Genomic DNA, 16298 nt, shown 5'->3' with positions numbered 1-16298 from the left:
TTATATATTTTAATCCTGTAATAATAATAATAATAATGGATATAAAAGTAATAAAATAATATTAGGTATAACTTAAAGGATTAGTTCACTTTCAGAACAAAAATTTACAGATAATGTACTCACCCCCTTGTCATCCAAGATGTTCATGACTTTCTTTCTTCAGTCGTAAAGACATTGTTTTTTGAGGAAAACATTTCAGAATTTCTCTCCATATAATGGACTTCTATGGTGCCCCCGAGTTTGAACTTCCAAAATGCTGTTTAAATGCAGCTTCAAAGGGCTTTAAATGATCCCAGCCGAGGAAGAAGGGTCTTATCTAGCGAAACAATCTGTTATTGTCTAAAAACATTTACAACTTGTATACGGGGGCACCATAGAAGACCATTATATGGAGAGAAATCCTGAAATGTTTTACTCAAACATAATTTCCTTACGACTGAAGAAAGAAAGACATGAACATCTTGGATGACAAGGGGGTGAGTACATTATCTGTAAATTTTTGTTCTGAAAGTTAACTACTCCTTTAAATTAACTCAAACATTCAGTATAATCTGTGTTCATACATACATCAGCCCACAGAATGATCAATTCCTGGTAAGTGAAACACCAAAGAGGCTTTAACAGTTTAGTGCACTTCCATTATTAGACTGATAAAACTAAATCTAGATTTCTGGTTAATTTACAACACGCTGTGGTTCAGTAGGCAGCAGGGAATGCTGGATCTCTTTTCTCAGATCGTGAAGGAGCGTCTTCTTGGATCTGTGAATATCTGAAAACCACGGTAAACGACGCCCCCTGGCGACCAATTGTACACTTGCTTTATAATCTAGTCTACTGCAACAAAATCAACTCAATATTGATATTTTTGTAGCTGAATCATCTCTAACGCCAGTGGCGCATTATATTAGACAGTACTGCTGACATAATAAGTAATTATTATTATTATTATTACGTGGATATTTGCTTATTCCTGGTGTTCAAAATTCCCCTCAAAATTAGGCTTGGTTGCCATAGTTTTAATTCTAAAATGGTTTTTATTATTACCAAATCAGAACCACGCATTTATCTGATACTGAATTTGTATTAATATGGTTTATTAACAATTAATTTGAACCATTGCACAACATTCTATAATTGTTTAAACTCTTCAAATCGTTCACCAGTTGGACGTTCTCCACATCCACATATTCATTCGGAATCAGGTATGTTGGTATATATAATAACACACTTCTCTGAACGCTTGCTTTTCATTTTCACCCTTCATTTCATTTTCATTAGTGATGAGAGGTGCAAGCATTCAGAGGTTGTCTTTTTGTCCCCTTGTCGCCCACCAGCCCCGGTCGTCTCCTCAGCCGGAGTGGATCTACAGCAGCGGCGCGGCGGAAGAAGGGAGGGGTTTGAGCCGCACCGGGAAACTAGAGGCTCGATGCAGGCTCCGCCGAATGAAGTCAGGCTGTCTCCAGACCGCAATGGCTATGGGTCTAACGTCGAAAAAATCGTCGTCTAGAAACATCGGCGTGGAACGCAAGAATCTCATCACCGTCTGCAGGTAGTTTCATTGCATGACACACAGCAAACCGCTATCCACAACACGAAGCTTGTTTTCAGTTAGCTTGCAATATCCCAATACCTAGGTGATTAGAACTATGATAAGGTATATTTCTAATTTTTTTTTTTTTTTTCACTATTCTATATTATATTAACTAGAGCATACGTCTTAGTATATAGTAGTTTTTCTGATGTACATTTTTGCGTAAACGCTTAATATTAAAGGCCCTATAGGCACGTCGGTCCCTTATTTCATACCAGCATCCATGACGTCATTGCATCCATCCGACCATTTTCATGCTGTGCAGTCGTCAGGCTAAACCAAAATATGACCTTCACCCTAATAGAACCTTCTCACAAAAACGTGAATGTAATTTCTTATTAAAGGATAGTTATTTCTCTTAAATAAGGGCTACACGAATAAACATGATCATATATTAGCACCGAATTGTACTCGATGTATCTATCAAAGTCAGCATTAAATAAAAAAAAAAGATCTTATTTACTTTATTAATGGACATTCCCGGTCTTTTGTGAATGATTCATCGTAAGTGCATGGAATGTTATCTCTTTACCTTTAAAACTTTTTTGTCATGTCATTTAGCGTCTTAGCCTATACAGGTTTTTGGATTATGTTAAAGGGATAGTTTAGCCAAAAATGTAATTTTTGTCATCAGTTACTGACCTTCATGTCGTTCCAAACCTGTAAGAGCTTTGCTCATTTTCGGAACCCAAATGAAGATATTTTGGATAAAATCCAAGAGCTTTCTGACCCTAAGTAGACAGCAACTGACACGGTAAAGGCACAGAAACGTAGTAAGGACATTGTTATTTTATTTTATTTGTGCACAAAAAGTATTCTTGTAGCTTCATAAAATTACGGTTGAACTCAGCTGTCACATAGACTATTTTAACAATGTCATTACTACCTTTCTGGGACTTGAACGTGTCTTGGAATTCACCTTAATTTGTGTTCTGAAGATCAACAACGGTTATGGGTTTGGACCGACATGAGGGTGAGTAATTAATGACACAGTTTTAATTTTTGGGTGAACTAAACCAAAAAGCAAGAGCCAAATAGATATCATGTTGATTCCCCTTGCATTTACTGCAAATAATAATTTGAAGGTCGAATGCAAATAACATTTTTTTTAAACAAACTGTGTATGCATTCATTTTTATCCTTTATTATTTTATTGATCACCAAATCACACTAGAATGAATGTATTGTCAACTTTGTTTAATTTGCATCATTCATTCAGCATGCCAGTGAATAAGTCAGTTTACTAAATGTGACCCTGGACCACAAAACCATATATAAGTCCATTGGTCCACTGGTTTGTTAGGATAGGACAATATTTGGCTGAGAAACAACTATTTAAAAATCTGGAATCTGAGGGTGCAAAAAAAATCTAAATATTGAGAAAATCGCCTTTAAAGTTGTCCAAATGAAGTTCTTAGCAATGCATATTACTGATCAGAAATTAAGTTTTGATATATTTACGGTAGGAAATTTACAAAATATCTTCATGATCTTAACTTAATATCCTAATGATTTTTGACATAAAACAAAAATCGATAATTCTGACCCATACAGTGTATTTTTGGCTATTGCTACAAATATACCTGTGCTACTTAAGACTGGTTTTGTGGTCCAGGCTCACAAATTAAAGGTAGTAGTTTACAGTCTTAGTGCTGCTTCAAATCAGAAATCGAAAGCTTATTAGAAGCTTATTAGGAGAACTGCATTATAACGATCTTGACTTTCCACAACAGACTTTTACATTAATAGACTGAAGTGTCTCAGCCTAGTGCCACTTATTGTACACTTGCAATACTACGTGCACATTTTATCCCAGCACACTGTGTAATGTGCGTTGGTGAGTCATGGCTGATGCGTACAAGGCACACACCGAATTCCATCACTGCATTCTGTTCTGCAGGGCCGTGTGGGACTGCACCAGAGCTGCACTTTACCGGTCGGTTGGTACAGCACATTAAGTGGGTGTTGAATAATTCATGTTTGGGGGCGCCCCAGGCATGGGCCATGTACAGTTGCTGAATGGACACAGAACACTGTCACTCCTGTTGGGACAGCAGCACCATTGTGTTGTCATAATGGAAATGCTAGTCAAAGAGATGATTGTGATGTGGCGAGCTGTTGTGACATCATCAGTCCCATCTCTTTGCCTGAAGTAAATAGGAATAAGAGTTCTAGATGAGTAAATATTAAAGGAGAAGTTAGAGATGATTTACTCACCCCCTTGTCATCCAAGGTGTTCATGTCTTTTTTTTCTTCAGTTGTAAAGAAATTATGTTTTTTGAGGAAAATATTTTAGGATTTCTCTCCATATAGTGGACTTCTATAGTGCCCACGAGTTTGAACTTCCAAAATGCAGTTTCAATGCAGCTTTAAAGGGCTCTGAATGATCCCAGTTGAGGAAAAAGGGTCTTATCTAGTGAAACGATTGGTTATTTTCTAAAAAAAATTAACAATTTATATACTTTTTAACCTCAAATGCTTGTCTTGTCTATCTCTCCACGAAACTCTGTGTATTCCGGTTCAAGCAAGTTAGGGTACACCCATCTCATTTTCTCTTCCAACTTCAAAATCATCTTACATCGCTGCAGAAGTACCGACCAAGTGTTTACAAAGAGAATGTGCAAAGAACATCAAACACCCTTTACAAAAAAAGGTAAAACAGCGATATAGGATGATTTTGAAGTTGGAGGAGAAAATAAGATGGGAGTTTTTTGACCCTAACTGCCTTGAACTAGAATACATGAAGTACACAAAGAGCTATAGAAGTAAAAGTCCTGAAATGTTTTCCTCAGAAGACATAATTTCTTTACGACTGAAGAAAGAAAGACATGAACATCTTGGATGACTGCATGTGTAATTTTTTGTTCTGGAAGTGAACTTCTCCTTTAATGGGTAAAAACCAAATTTTCCAAAAAATGATATATGGAGAACAACACAAAAATAGATCTTCATTAATGTCAGCACATATTTATTAAGTATACAGCACCGTGGTTAGAACCAAACTTTCCAAGGTTCTACCATCTGGATGGCATAATGTAGGAATTGTTAAACACATGAAACACATGCTATGCTAATGCAGTGTGGAAAAATGAACAAGAAAGAATTACAAAAATGGACTTCAGACCTCAGATTATTCTAAACACAAAGACACTTTTGTAGAAGGGCAAAGGCCTTTCTCTGCTACCCACATCTCTTGTATGGCCATGCCAGAGCTGTTTAAAACATTAAACGACAAGTTACACAGGACAAAGGACTTGACAAGAAAAAAAATTGAATCTTAATTAATGGCTGCTAGCAAAGAAATCTCAAACACTGCTTAATTTAAATTGGATCGTGATTAGCTCAGACACATTGCTCAAAGTAGCGAAAACCTCCCGTGTTTCTGTCATGTGTCTGTATTTCTCTGGTACATTGAGATCAGGAGACCATTACGTTTATTTCCTTCACTCTCAATCATCAAACCCTCACCCCTGTTGTCACGTCTCTCAGTCCACAGTGAGATGCCCATTAATAAAAGTTCAGCGACCTTTAAACCAGGTTAAAATTCTGAATCAGGTCAGGTACATGTTTGAATTTGGTCCCTAGATCACATTGGGCATGGTAGATGATCTAAGCTGGAAATCAGGAGCAAATCTAACCAATATCCAAAGCATCTTTGTTGAAACTGAGAGCTGCTGACATTGTGGAGAAGGGTTCTGACCAACAGAAACATAATTAGGTTTAATCCCCATAACCTACCCACTTACTTCAAAGCGGCGTTTGTTTTGCGCTAAGATCGAAACATTAGTGATGTTGCATTTCTACTGTTTTTTTCAATGGTTACACATACAGTCTGGATCACTGACATACTATAACTATAGACAGTCACACAGTTTACACAGTTTCTACTTTTTCAGTTTTTACACTCAGATTTAACAAATGTCAGTTTCAGAGGGGATAAATAAAGGTTTCATTATAATCATGATACGTTGGTTTGTACTAATTGGATACCTCGAATGCACTGTAGGTTGTTTTGCATAAAAGAATATTCCAGACATTGTTTTAACAAGGAAAGAACTTTGAACCATGAGATCTGTAACAGTGAATGGCAGTAACATCATCATTGATTGGGCTTGTTTAAGATATGATGAAGAGTAAAATTGGGCATGGTGACTGCCTCCCAGGTCAAAGTTGAGAGGTAAGAGTTCCAGCGGTCAAAGAAAGGCTCTTGTTGATGTCCCCATGTCTTGACTTTCCAATATAATGGAATGGCCAGTTTGCTCATCTCCTTGAGAAAGTTTTCCAGACAGCTGAAGCTAATGTAAAGGTGTGGTCTCTGGTGATTCAAGAACTCTGCAAGGATGAGCAGTTGAATTCAGTGTCAGTCTTTGTATAGTACAATCAACAGATTTAGTTTTGTGTTTGACTTTTCATCTGAAATGATACACAGAAGTCACTGTAGATGATGTCTTATGGACTTTTTAGTTGTCTTGATAATGTGTTCTACCTTTTCTATTTCTCTTAAAGGTGTTAGAGATCAATGTTATTCAGATGTTTTTTTTAAAGGGTTGGAATTGAGTATCAATTGCCGTATATTCGTCGTCTTCCTTAAGATCTAGTTCTCTGACCATCTGATTTCCTAGGAACATGTCAGGAAAATTATTTTACCAAACATGTCTTGGTACCAGCTCAGCGACTTCTGACTCATTCTAACTAAGCAATGAGGCTGAATGCACAAATACACAAACAATCTTTTTCACTTACTTTTCCGCAAATACCTAACCCACTGAACCATCTTCCAGTTAAAGTAGGAAATTTGAATTTGTTTTAAATCTGCAGTCACTCTGGGGAGATTTGCACTGAGCAATTATTAGGTGGAATGGGTAGGAAAGCTTATCCAGAATTAGCAGATGATGCTGGTACTGCCTACAAGAAGGGTGAGAGAAGGGGGTTGAAATAAGCATATTAAAAAGTTCAAAACAGAGAGTGGGAGGGAGGTGTTGCGAAAGGATGATTGGTCAGGCTTGGAAGAGGAGGACCAGAACAGGGAACTAGGGAGGACTGATGGAAAGGGTGTAGGAGAGAATAACCAAAGCATAAAGAAAGAAGGAGGTACAAAAACAATCTAGAGTTATAATCAGTAATCTGTAGGCTTTAAAAGCTGAGAATAATCCAGAACTGGAAGGTTATTCATAGCGTGCAAACAAAGGTGCCTTGATAAAAACGAACACAATCTTAAAAGCAAGTGCTGTGAAGTAATATTTCTTAGAAGGGTCTGGCTTTTTGGCCTGTTACCAAAGTGGGCGAGACCAAGGACACAAAAGCCATTTGTTAAGTGGCTGCACGTTTGTTTTTCAGTGTCAAATCGTACCAAGACAGTCTTGCTGCCACATTCCTCCATTAGCATTCTAGCCCTCACCCTGCTGACCCTCAGACACTTGCACATCTTTATATTTTCACTACACTTTACCTTTACGCATTGTCAAACTTTGTCATATCCTTTTTTTATTCACTGCTCTTGTGACCAGGAATAGTGTGCAACCATGGTATTTGGTCGGCTGGTGTTGGGAGTTATCCTTCCTGCATTGATTAGCATTGTTCTCAGGGTTTGGGATTGCCCTACCCTTGTGGAAAACACCTCTGGGTTCAGCCATAGAACTAAATCAAGACTCAAGAATGTTTATGTTGTTTAAAGTATCCAAATCTAACTGGGTTGCACCAATTTCGCTCTGGTCAAACGATGAAGCCAAAATCAAACATCTACAGATGCCTAAACTGAAATCCAAACTGGCAAGATCAGTGATCCTTGTAGAACTTTGGAATATCAATGTAACAATGAAATATGTTAATTAGCACCATTAAATTATGTGTTACGTAAGTAATTCTATTATTGCTACAAATAAAAGTCCATGGCATAACCATCATCCTTTGGAGCTGGATTCATTAGTTACTAACCTGTATCCAGGAAGTATTCCAGAGAAATCTTAGGTAAACAAAAAAAGAGACTTGGTCCAAAAGGTAAAGTTTTTGTTTTGAATGGCAAACAATTATTCAAGATGCAATAACTTATCTCCACGAAGGTACGTTCTGATGATGCAGATGATGTTTCCTCAGCTGTTGGTGATATTTGCCTGTTTGTTCCCAGCTTGGTGAATCTGTCCCCCCATCCCACTCCCAGCACCCTGCACCCTCCCCAAAGATTTGGCCTTACTCCCCGTTAAAGAGTCTTCCTCTTGGCCAAAAAAGCCTTTCGGAAGGACGTAGTCTTGGTGCCTCTGCTGAAGAAGGCGCCACCCATGGAGATCTTCGTCTTGCCACTGGTGATGGTGGAAGAGCCCAGGGATGTCGTGCTCTTCCCGCGGGAGATAGAAGAGTTTCCCATCATGATCTTGGTCTTGTCTCTCTTGATGGATGTGCTCCCCAGGTTGAGGGCTGTCTTGCCCTCAGTGATGCTGGTGTTGCCCATGGCAGAAGCGAAGGTGGTGGCGGAGAAGCTCCAGGTGTTCTCCTCCAGCAGCCAGCCTAGATGACCTGACCTGGAGCACGTTCAGGGTTAAATTTTCTTCAGCTTTCTCTTGGGAAGCTTCTTCTCTCCTGATTCTACAGGATGAGGTAACAATGGCTCATCGCGTGCCCTGGCAGCAACGCATCCCAACGCTCACAGACAGTGTCTGGCTGGGTGTGACAGTCCAAACAGCTAGTGTCGGGATGGGACCAGAATGCTAAGCGTGGTGAGAGCAACCCCCATGCAGCATAAAGCCCTTGTTGAGCAGTATAACGTGGGCTCCGCAAGGCCACATACCTCCCCTGTGTGCCGTGAATGGACAGAGGCTGCCGTAGGAGGCCTTAGTTCTATCTGGGGGCAGCACGGACAGTAGACCGCATTGTCCCATCGCTAAAGCAAAGCACTGAAGAACACATTGTTGAGCGACACAATTGGTGGTGACATCACTCAGTTCTGTGGCATTGTGCCTCCCTAGAACCGCTATCCAATGTTATACTGTACATGGCTTCTGAGAAAGATATCGTGTTGGACTGTCCAACACAGAATTGCTGAGACTAAAGGGTGTGGTCTGCTTTTATGGCTTTATGTCAGACCCCCAAAATGTACAGTCAAATTAGTTATCATCGAAGTGTTGTGTTCTGTCCAATTGTAAAAAAAGAAAACATTGCCTATATAGCAAATTCTTGAGATGCTTGCTTGCTTGTGCAAGCTGCTAGGTAAAGCCAGGTTCACACTGTTCACTTCTGGCAGTCGTGCGGTCTGTCCACTTCGACTAGCTATCGATGAGATGCCTGGGACCAAAGTCTTGGCTATGATTGCACGGTCTGACATAAAAGAAACATTACAGTGCACAGTGGCTTTTACCTAAGATCTGATTTGGATCACATTGTAAATTTTGACAAGCACTGTGTGTCCAGATTAAGGTATAGTGAAATAAACCCTCTGAACTACTTGAAAGATAGACACATTTTATTTATTGACAGTTCTGATTTAATTCTGTGTTATACTGGTTGATTTATGCTACACTTAATGTGAGATTAAGAAGTTAAACAATGCACATTTTAATTGTAAGGATGTGGTTGAAGTTACTTTTTTACTATGACTTGGTTAGTCCAATCAAATGATACAATTCCAGATCTGGAGTCCGTATCATTATCTAACTTCTGCATGTGAACAACAAAAACAGCCATTCTAGTTGTGGCAGTGCACACCCTCACACATGCATGCATGTTCTCTTCATGAAAACCAGATTGGCGACTGATCTCTGAACAGGTTCTCTCAGACAAATCTTCATTTTAAATTCAACCGTATTCTCTTTCAGTGACAAAAGCGTCATGCTCAGTTCCAAGCTAATTTAAGACACACTTACACTTCATTTTGCATCTAGAAAGCATTTCTGTGCGATTCTAGAGCAAGCTGGCAAACACTTGCATCTTACAGGACTTCCAACCTGCTTAAACACTCTACTACAAAGTTAATCTTGGTGGACACACATAGACGTATTCTGTACATACACAGTTTGCAGTTACATTTGTGTCTTTAAGTCACAGATGAAAATCCCAGTAGAGATTCCATTGCTTTTCTTTGCCTCTCTTGAGGGAAGTCTTAACTACAGTGACAGACTTCTCCCCTTGACTTAAAGTGGCCTTGCTCAAAGAGCTAGTAGTCTCCCCATGAGTGATTGTAGTTGTACCCACCACAAACGCAGTTTCTCCCTTCCTCATTTTGGTCTTGCTCCTCGAAAGAACCGTCTTCCCCCAAGAGATGGCCTTCTTGCTTTTCATCATTTTGATTTTCCCTTTTGTAAAGCAGGTCTTTCTCAGTAAAAGAAAAGCCTTTCCTTTTGAAGCTTTTGAGTCGTCCTCTTGCCGTATATCTGTTGTCTCATCCTTCTCAGTGCTCTTTCTTGCTTTTGAAGTCTTGGTCTTTATTTCAGCGTTTGTGGATCTCCTTTCCATCTACTTGGTCCGGCGTTTGGGCATGAGGGCCTTACGGAAGGAGGTTGTAGTTTTGCCTCGGCTGAAGCTGGCTCTGCCCAGGGAGATGGTGGTCTTGCCTCTGGTTATGGTAGAGTCGCCCATAGAGGTAGTGGTGACCCCACGGGTGATTGAGGACTTGCCCATGGTGATGGAAGTCTTGCCCCGGGCTATTGAAGAGCCGCCCACAGACAGGGCAGTCTTCCCTTCCGTAATACTGGTGTTCCCCATGAAGGCATGTAGGTCGTCAGGTCTTCAGACTCTCAGTTCGCTCTCTGTTTCCTCTACCCTTTGAGTGGGCAAGAGTCCTAGCATTCCAGCGCCTTGCAGGTTGGACTGTTCTGGGAGAAAACTGTACACAGTATCGGGACAGCCCTAAATAGATCACACCACCGATTCAGCCATTGGGTGGGTGGAGAAAGTGAGCGTGAGCGTGTTAGGATACAAGGGAGATTCGCTCACTATACTGTTGCTTTTAAAAAAAAAAAAACAACAGGCGCAGAGGATGGAATGGAACCCAGGCGAGGACAAAGGTCTCCACGCCGACTAGTAGCATAGAGATGCTGGCAGGGGCACAAGGACTCCAATTGTGATGGCAGGAGTGGTAACGTGAATATGCCATCAAAAGGCTATTGTCTAGCACACAGGACAATTGGGATTGACCTCAGCAGTTCGCTGTGGCACCGCTCCTGAAAATGCCTGTCTTTACATCAGTAAGAATGGCAGCGTTGAGCAGGGCCTGCACCAATGCTAGCTCTTGTGTCTGTCTGTAAGATGTAAATCGTACTGTTAACAAACCGTGGTATTTCACCACTGCATGGTTTTGCTTTTCTAAAGAATTTAGAGTTTCCAAATCTGATATTTTGTGTAGCATATCAATGTATTGTCTCTCTGCTTTCTCTCTCAGGTTTTCGGTGAAGACGTTGTTGGAAAAGTACACTGCTGAGCCTATTGATGACTCATCGGAGGAGTTCATCAACTTTGCGGCAATTTTGGAGCACATCCTCAGTCATCGCTTCAAAGGTATATACAGTTGAAGTCGGAAGTTTACATATACCTTGCAGAATCTGCAAAATGTTCATTATTTTACCAAAATAAGAGGGATCATACAAAATGCATGTTTTTTTTTTTTAGTACTGGCCTGAATATTTTAATTCACGTAATTGTTTTTTTACATATAGTCCACCAAAGAAAGCAATTGTTGAATTTATAAAAATGACCATGTTCACAAGTTTCCATACACTGAATTTTAAATACTGTGTCACTTGAATGATCCACAGCTGTTTTTGTTGTTGTTAGTCTTGATAGTTGTTAATGAGTCCATTGTTTGTTCTGAACAGTTAAACTGCCCGCTGTTCTTCAGATCCCCACAAATTCTTTGGTTTTTCAGCATTTTTGTGTATTTGAATCCTTTCCAACAATGACTGTATGATTTTGAGATCCATCTTTTCACACTGAGGACAACCGAGGGACTCATATGCAACTATTACAGAAGGTTCAAACGCTCACTAATGGGTGAAAACTTTTTCAATTTAAAGATCAGGGTAAATTTAACTTATTTTGTCTTCTGGGAAACGTATTATCTTCTGTAGCTTCTGAATGGCAGTACTAAATGAATGAAACATATATTTAGGCAAAATAAGAAAATGTACACATCTTCATTCTTCTAAAAAGTTTTCACCCCTGGCTCTTAATGCATAATTTTTCCTTCTGGAGCATCAGTGAATGTTTGAACCTTCTGTAATAATTGCATATGAGTCTCTCAGTTGTCCTCAGTGTGAAAAGATGGATCTTAAAATCAGTCATTGTTGAAAATGGTTCAAATACACAAAAATGCTGAAAAACCAAAGAATTTGTGGGAACTGAAGGATTTTCCTGAAGAACAGCGAGCAGTTTAATTGTTCAGGACAAACAAGGGACTCATGAACAGCTATCACTAAAAAAAATGACAGCTGTGGATCATTCAGGTAACAACACAGTATTAAGAATCAAGTGTATGTTTACAGATTCTGTAAGGTGTATGTTAACTTTTGACTTTAAACATCTTTTCCAGTCAATTCCCAATGTGTGTTGGTATTCGTGAATAATCTGTGGTGATCTTATCAGGTCCAGGCGGTTGGTTCAGTTCAGATGGCCAGAGGAGTTTCTGGGACTATATCCGTCTGGCCTGCAGTAAAGTCCACAACAACTGCATCAGTAGCATTGAGAGCATTGAGAACATTAGCACATCACGAGCAAAGGCAAGACACTTTTATCTTCGAGCACTGTATCTTTTCCCTCTTGAGATGATTATTTTATGTTTTGTTTTGGATGCTGGTCCCTACCATGGGATACTGGTGTGCTGATTTATTCTATCCTGCTTCAATAGCAAAGCTTTATCTGTAACTGTTTACTCTCTCGTTGTCCTACAGGGACGAGCATGGATTCGTGTAGCTTTGATGGAGAAGCGTCTGTCTGAATATGTAGCCACTGCGTTAAGAGACACTCGGACCACCAGGTTACAACTCTGCTCTCTTTCCAATGAGTTTGCAAGCTGTCTTCATCATTTCAAATTCATTGAATAGATTTGTAAATCTGTATTTGTGCTGCAGGAGATTTTATGATGATGGTGCCATAATGCTAAGGGAGGAGGCTACTGTTCTGACAGGGATGCTAATTGGACTCAGTGCCATTGACTTCAGGTAAGAACACTGCATTGTGAATGTGTCATTTCTTTGGCACTAGTGGCACCAATTAGAATAGTGTGATATGATACTGAGTGTTTGTCTTTTTTCGGCCACCATTAGTTTCTGTCTAAAAGGAGAAGTTTTGGATGGAAAGACACCTGCAGTGATTGACTACACACCTTACTTGAAGTTCACTCAAAGGTAGGTTTGCATTTGCTGACTATACACAAATCCTAAAACTTCTAGTATCATTACTGGTATTAATGTGTCTCTGCAGCTATGACTATCTGAGTGATGAAGAAGACCGCCGCAGTGTGGACAGCAGTGCCAGTGATGAGAGTGTAGCCGAGCATCCTTATATTCCCTTGGTCACAGACGAAGAGACCTGGAGCAACAAATGCAGAAAGATGGAGCAAAGATTCAAGATTGTCTATGCCCAGAAGGTATTGGGAGCTTTTGACTTCCATTCACTGGATGCTTTGACCTGCTGTTCCCTGCTGAAAAAATCCAGCTTAAGTTGGTACCTGGTGTCTTGCTGGTTCAAGATGGTCTAGCAACTAGTGACCAGTTTGGATTAGACAGAAACCAGCTACCATGTTCCAAAACTCAGCAACCAATAGTGGCTTAAAGGATTCGTTCACTCTAGAATTCAAATTTCCTGATAATTTACTCATGTCATTCAAGATGTCTTTCTGTCTTCAGTCAAAAAGAAATTAAGTTTTTTTTTTTTAGGAGAACATTCCAGGATTTTTCTCAATATAGTGGACTTTAATGGGGATCAATGGGTTGAAGGTCCAAATTGGAGTTCAGATGCAGCTTCAAAGCGCTCTACACAATCCCAGCTGAGCAATAAAGGTCTTGTCTAGCACTAGCTCTGTGATCCAGGTCTTCCACTTGACAGATTATGTAATCAAGTTGTCAAGGTCACGCGTGATTTGTTTTTCACCTGTGTTCTTTGGTTCAAAAAGTTTTTTTGTAAAGGGCATTTGACTTTTTTTGCATGTTCGCTTTTTAAACACAGGGTCGGTACTTCCACTTACTTACTTTCCTCGTAAGACGAGCATTTGGGTTAAAAAGTATATAGAAAATGTAGAAAATTACTGATCATTTCCCTAGACCATTATTCCTTGGCCGGGATTGTGTAGAGCTCTTTAAAGCTGCACTAAAACTGCAATTCGGACCTTAAATTTAAAATTTTTAAAAAACTTAAAAATTCTGTTTTCCTCAAAATTTCGTAATTTAATCTTGGGTGACAGTGGTGAGTAAATTATTAGGAAATGTTAATTCTAGAGTCAACTAATCCTTTAAAACAGAAATAGTGCATTCATAGACTAATCCATAAATCCTTGTCATTTTAGGGTTATTTAGAGGAATTGGTCCGCTTGAGGGAATCCCAGCTGAAAAATGTAGAAACCGAGAACAAGCGGCTAGATGCCAAACTAGAGGAGCTACAGGTTCAGAGTCTACAAGAGAAGAAAGAACTGGAGGCTGTTATACTAGAGCTACAAGCACAACTGTATGCACACACACACACACAATTACTTTGTCTGCATTTGTGTCAACTAGAAGTCTCTAATGGCTTTCATCTGGTATGTTTTGCAGCACTGGCATCATTCCTTGTGAGTCCTCTCATTTGGTAAAAGGACTGTCTATTCCACTCATTAACCAATGGACAAATGCACAAGCCGCCAACAACCAAGGAAATGTAAAGCTGTTTCGTCGGTAAGCGGACCACACCTTGTTTCACACATTGGAAATCACCTGGATCACAGGAAAGCACTACTCAGTTTAGTCAATCTAATCATGAAATGATGTGTTTGGGTTTAGGAGAAGTTTTCACAGTTTGGACCTCTCAGCTGATGTGAGTTTGAACTCTGACTCTCAGAAGGAAGACGGCAATCAAAATGGAGACACAGCCTGGTCAGCAGGTAAAAAACACAGGTTAACACACAATACAGTCATGTCTGAATGCTGACTACTAATTAATGTTTCTTCTCTTCAGCTAAAGACAACACTCCCTCTATGCTCGGTCTATGTGGTTCTTTGGCTTCTCTACCCAGCTGTAAGTCACTGGCAAGTCTCAAATCCAGTGAGTATTTGGTCAACATCAGCACAGAGCCAAGTCCCGCCTTGTCTCCCAGCTAGGGGGCGCCAAATTCCGACAAACAAGACACTCTCAGTCTGAGCTGTCTCAACATTCCTCCAAGAAACAACTGTCCTACAAACATCCTTCAAAGATCCTAATGAGCTGAATCAGTGTAATATATATATATACAAGGTATTAAATTGGGCTTTTGTGAAGTGTAAGCTCTTGGAAAAATCCACGAATGACAAACCCTCCAGTACTCTTCTTACTTTCTTATCTTTACTTGCCAGTTTATTATTCACTCTTGTCTTCCACCTTTTAGTACGGTCTTCATCGGCATGTTTGAGTGTCTGTAACATTCCCTGAGCCTGATATTAAAGCCCAAATGCACAGCAGCTTATCTCTGTTAGTTTTGAATTCATTAGTCCTTGAATTCCCAGCACCAAATACACAAACAGGTTAAAGTGATACGCTAAAATGAAAACGCAGTTTTTCGTTATACATTAATGAACATGAATATACAGAGTGGTACATCTGGTCATGCTGCCCACACTAAATCTCAGATTTAGATGTATTACCTTATTCATATGCTTATTAACAAAAGATATGAGAGACTAGGGAAAGAACAGGACAGAAGCTGTTTGGCTATATCTGCATGTGAAATGCGCTTTATCGAGGCTGTAAATGCCTCCGCTGACTTGATGTACTTGCTCCTTTAACAGTTATATGACGTGACTGGAAGTAACCGCAAGTGTTGTCAGCTGAATTCAAATCTTTTGTCATTATTTCTTGTGTTTCTTCAGTTGCATAATTGTCTATTTTGTTATGCGGTGGCAGTGCTCTGCAGTTTTGAATTGTAATAAATGATTCTTTTGTTATTTCAGCTCAGACTGGTTTGTATGAATATTTCAAAGCATGTAAATCTCACATTTTCTTTCCAGAATGCTTTAGGGCAAACAGCAGTTATAACAATAGAGGCACTTCCTGGGAGAGCTCGACATCTAGTGGATATTGCTTGTAAGGGCTTTGCTACGCAGGAGATGATCTAATAGAAAGACACAATACACAGTTGAGGTCAAAACTTTACATACACCTTGTAGATTCTTCTAAATGTTAATTACTTGACCAAAGTAGTAGGGGTCATGCAAAATGCATGTTATTTTTTTTATTTAGTACTGATCTGAATAAGATATTTCACATAAAAGATGTTTACAGTCCACAAGAGAAAATAATAGTTGAATTTATAAAGATGACCCTGTTTAAAAGTTTACATACACTTGATTCTCAATACTGTGTTGTTACCTGAATGATCCACAGCTGTGTGTTTTTTTGTTGTTGTTGTTGTTTAGTAATAGTTATGTAGTAATAGTAATATTCCATGAGTCTCTTGTTTGTCCTAAACAGTTAAGCTGCTTGCTGTTCTTCAGAAAAAATCTTTCAGGTCCCACAAATTCTTTGGTTTTTCAGCATTTTTGTGTGTTTGAACCCTTTGCAA

General features: G+C 39.5%; 2 protein-coding genes across 2 annotated transcripts; one reads left to right on the top strand and one right to left on the bottom strand.

Moving 5' to 3' along the window:
• Positions 1-1266: 1266 nt before the first annotated feature.
• rundc3aa (RUN domain containing 3Aa) lies at positions 1267-15686 on the top strand. The gene is made up of 11 exons (XM_073842071.1): positions 1267-1549; positions 10959-11074; positions 12158-12291; positions 12463-12548; positions 12643-12732; positions 12838-12918; positions 12995-13160; positions 14076-14233; positions 14320-14439; positions 14545-14645; positions 14720-15686. Exons 1-11 carry the CDS (start codon positions 1281-1283, stop codon positions 14860-14862), a joined length of 1464 nt encoding a protein of 487 aa, XP_073698172.1. The 5' UTR covers positions 1267-1280; the 3' UTR covers positions 14863-15686.
• On the bottom strand, positions 4539-10033 carry zwi (zwilling). The gene is made up of 2 exons (XM_073842083.1): positions 7526-10033; positions 4539-5923 (listed from the first exon to the last, which is right to left on the bottom strand). The coding sequence occupies exon 1, from the start codon at positions 8034-8036 to the stop codon at positions 7788-7790; it is 249 nt and encodes an 82-aa protein (XP_073698184.1). The 5' UTR covers positions 8037-10033; the 3' UTR covers positions 4539-5923; positions 7526-7787.
• Positions 15687-16298: the final 612 nt, after the last annotated feature.

Source organism: Garra rufa, chromosome 1, assembly GCF_049309525.1.
Source record: "Garra rufa chromosome 1, GarRuf1.0, whole genome shotgun sequence".
In the NCBI taxonomy this organism is placed as follows: Eukaryota; Metazoa; Chordata; class Actinopteri; order Cypriniformes; family Cyprinidae; genus Garra; species Garra rufa.
The sequence above is the reverse complement of the archived record's forward strand: the minus strand, read 5'-3'. Positions and strand labels throughout refer to the sequence as shown.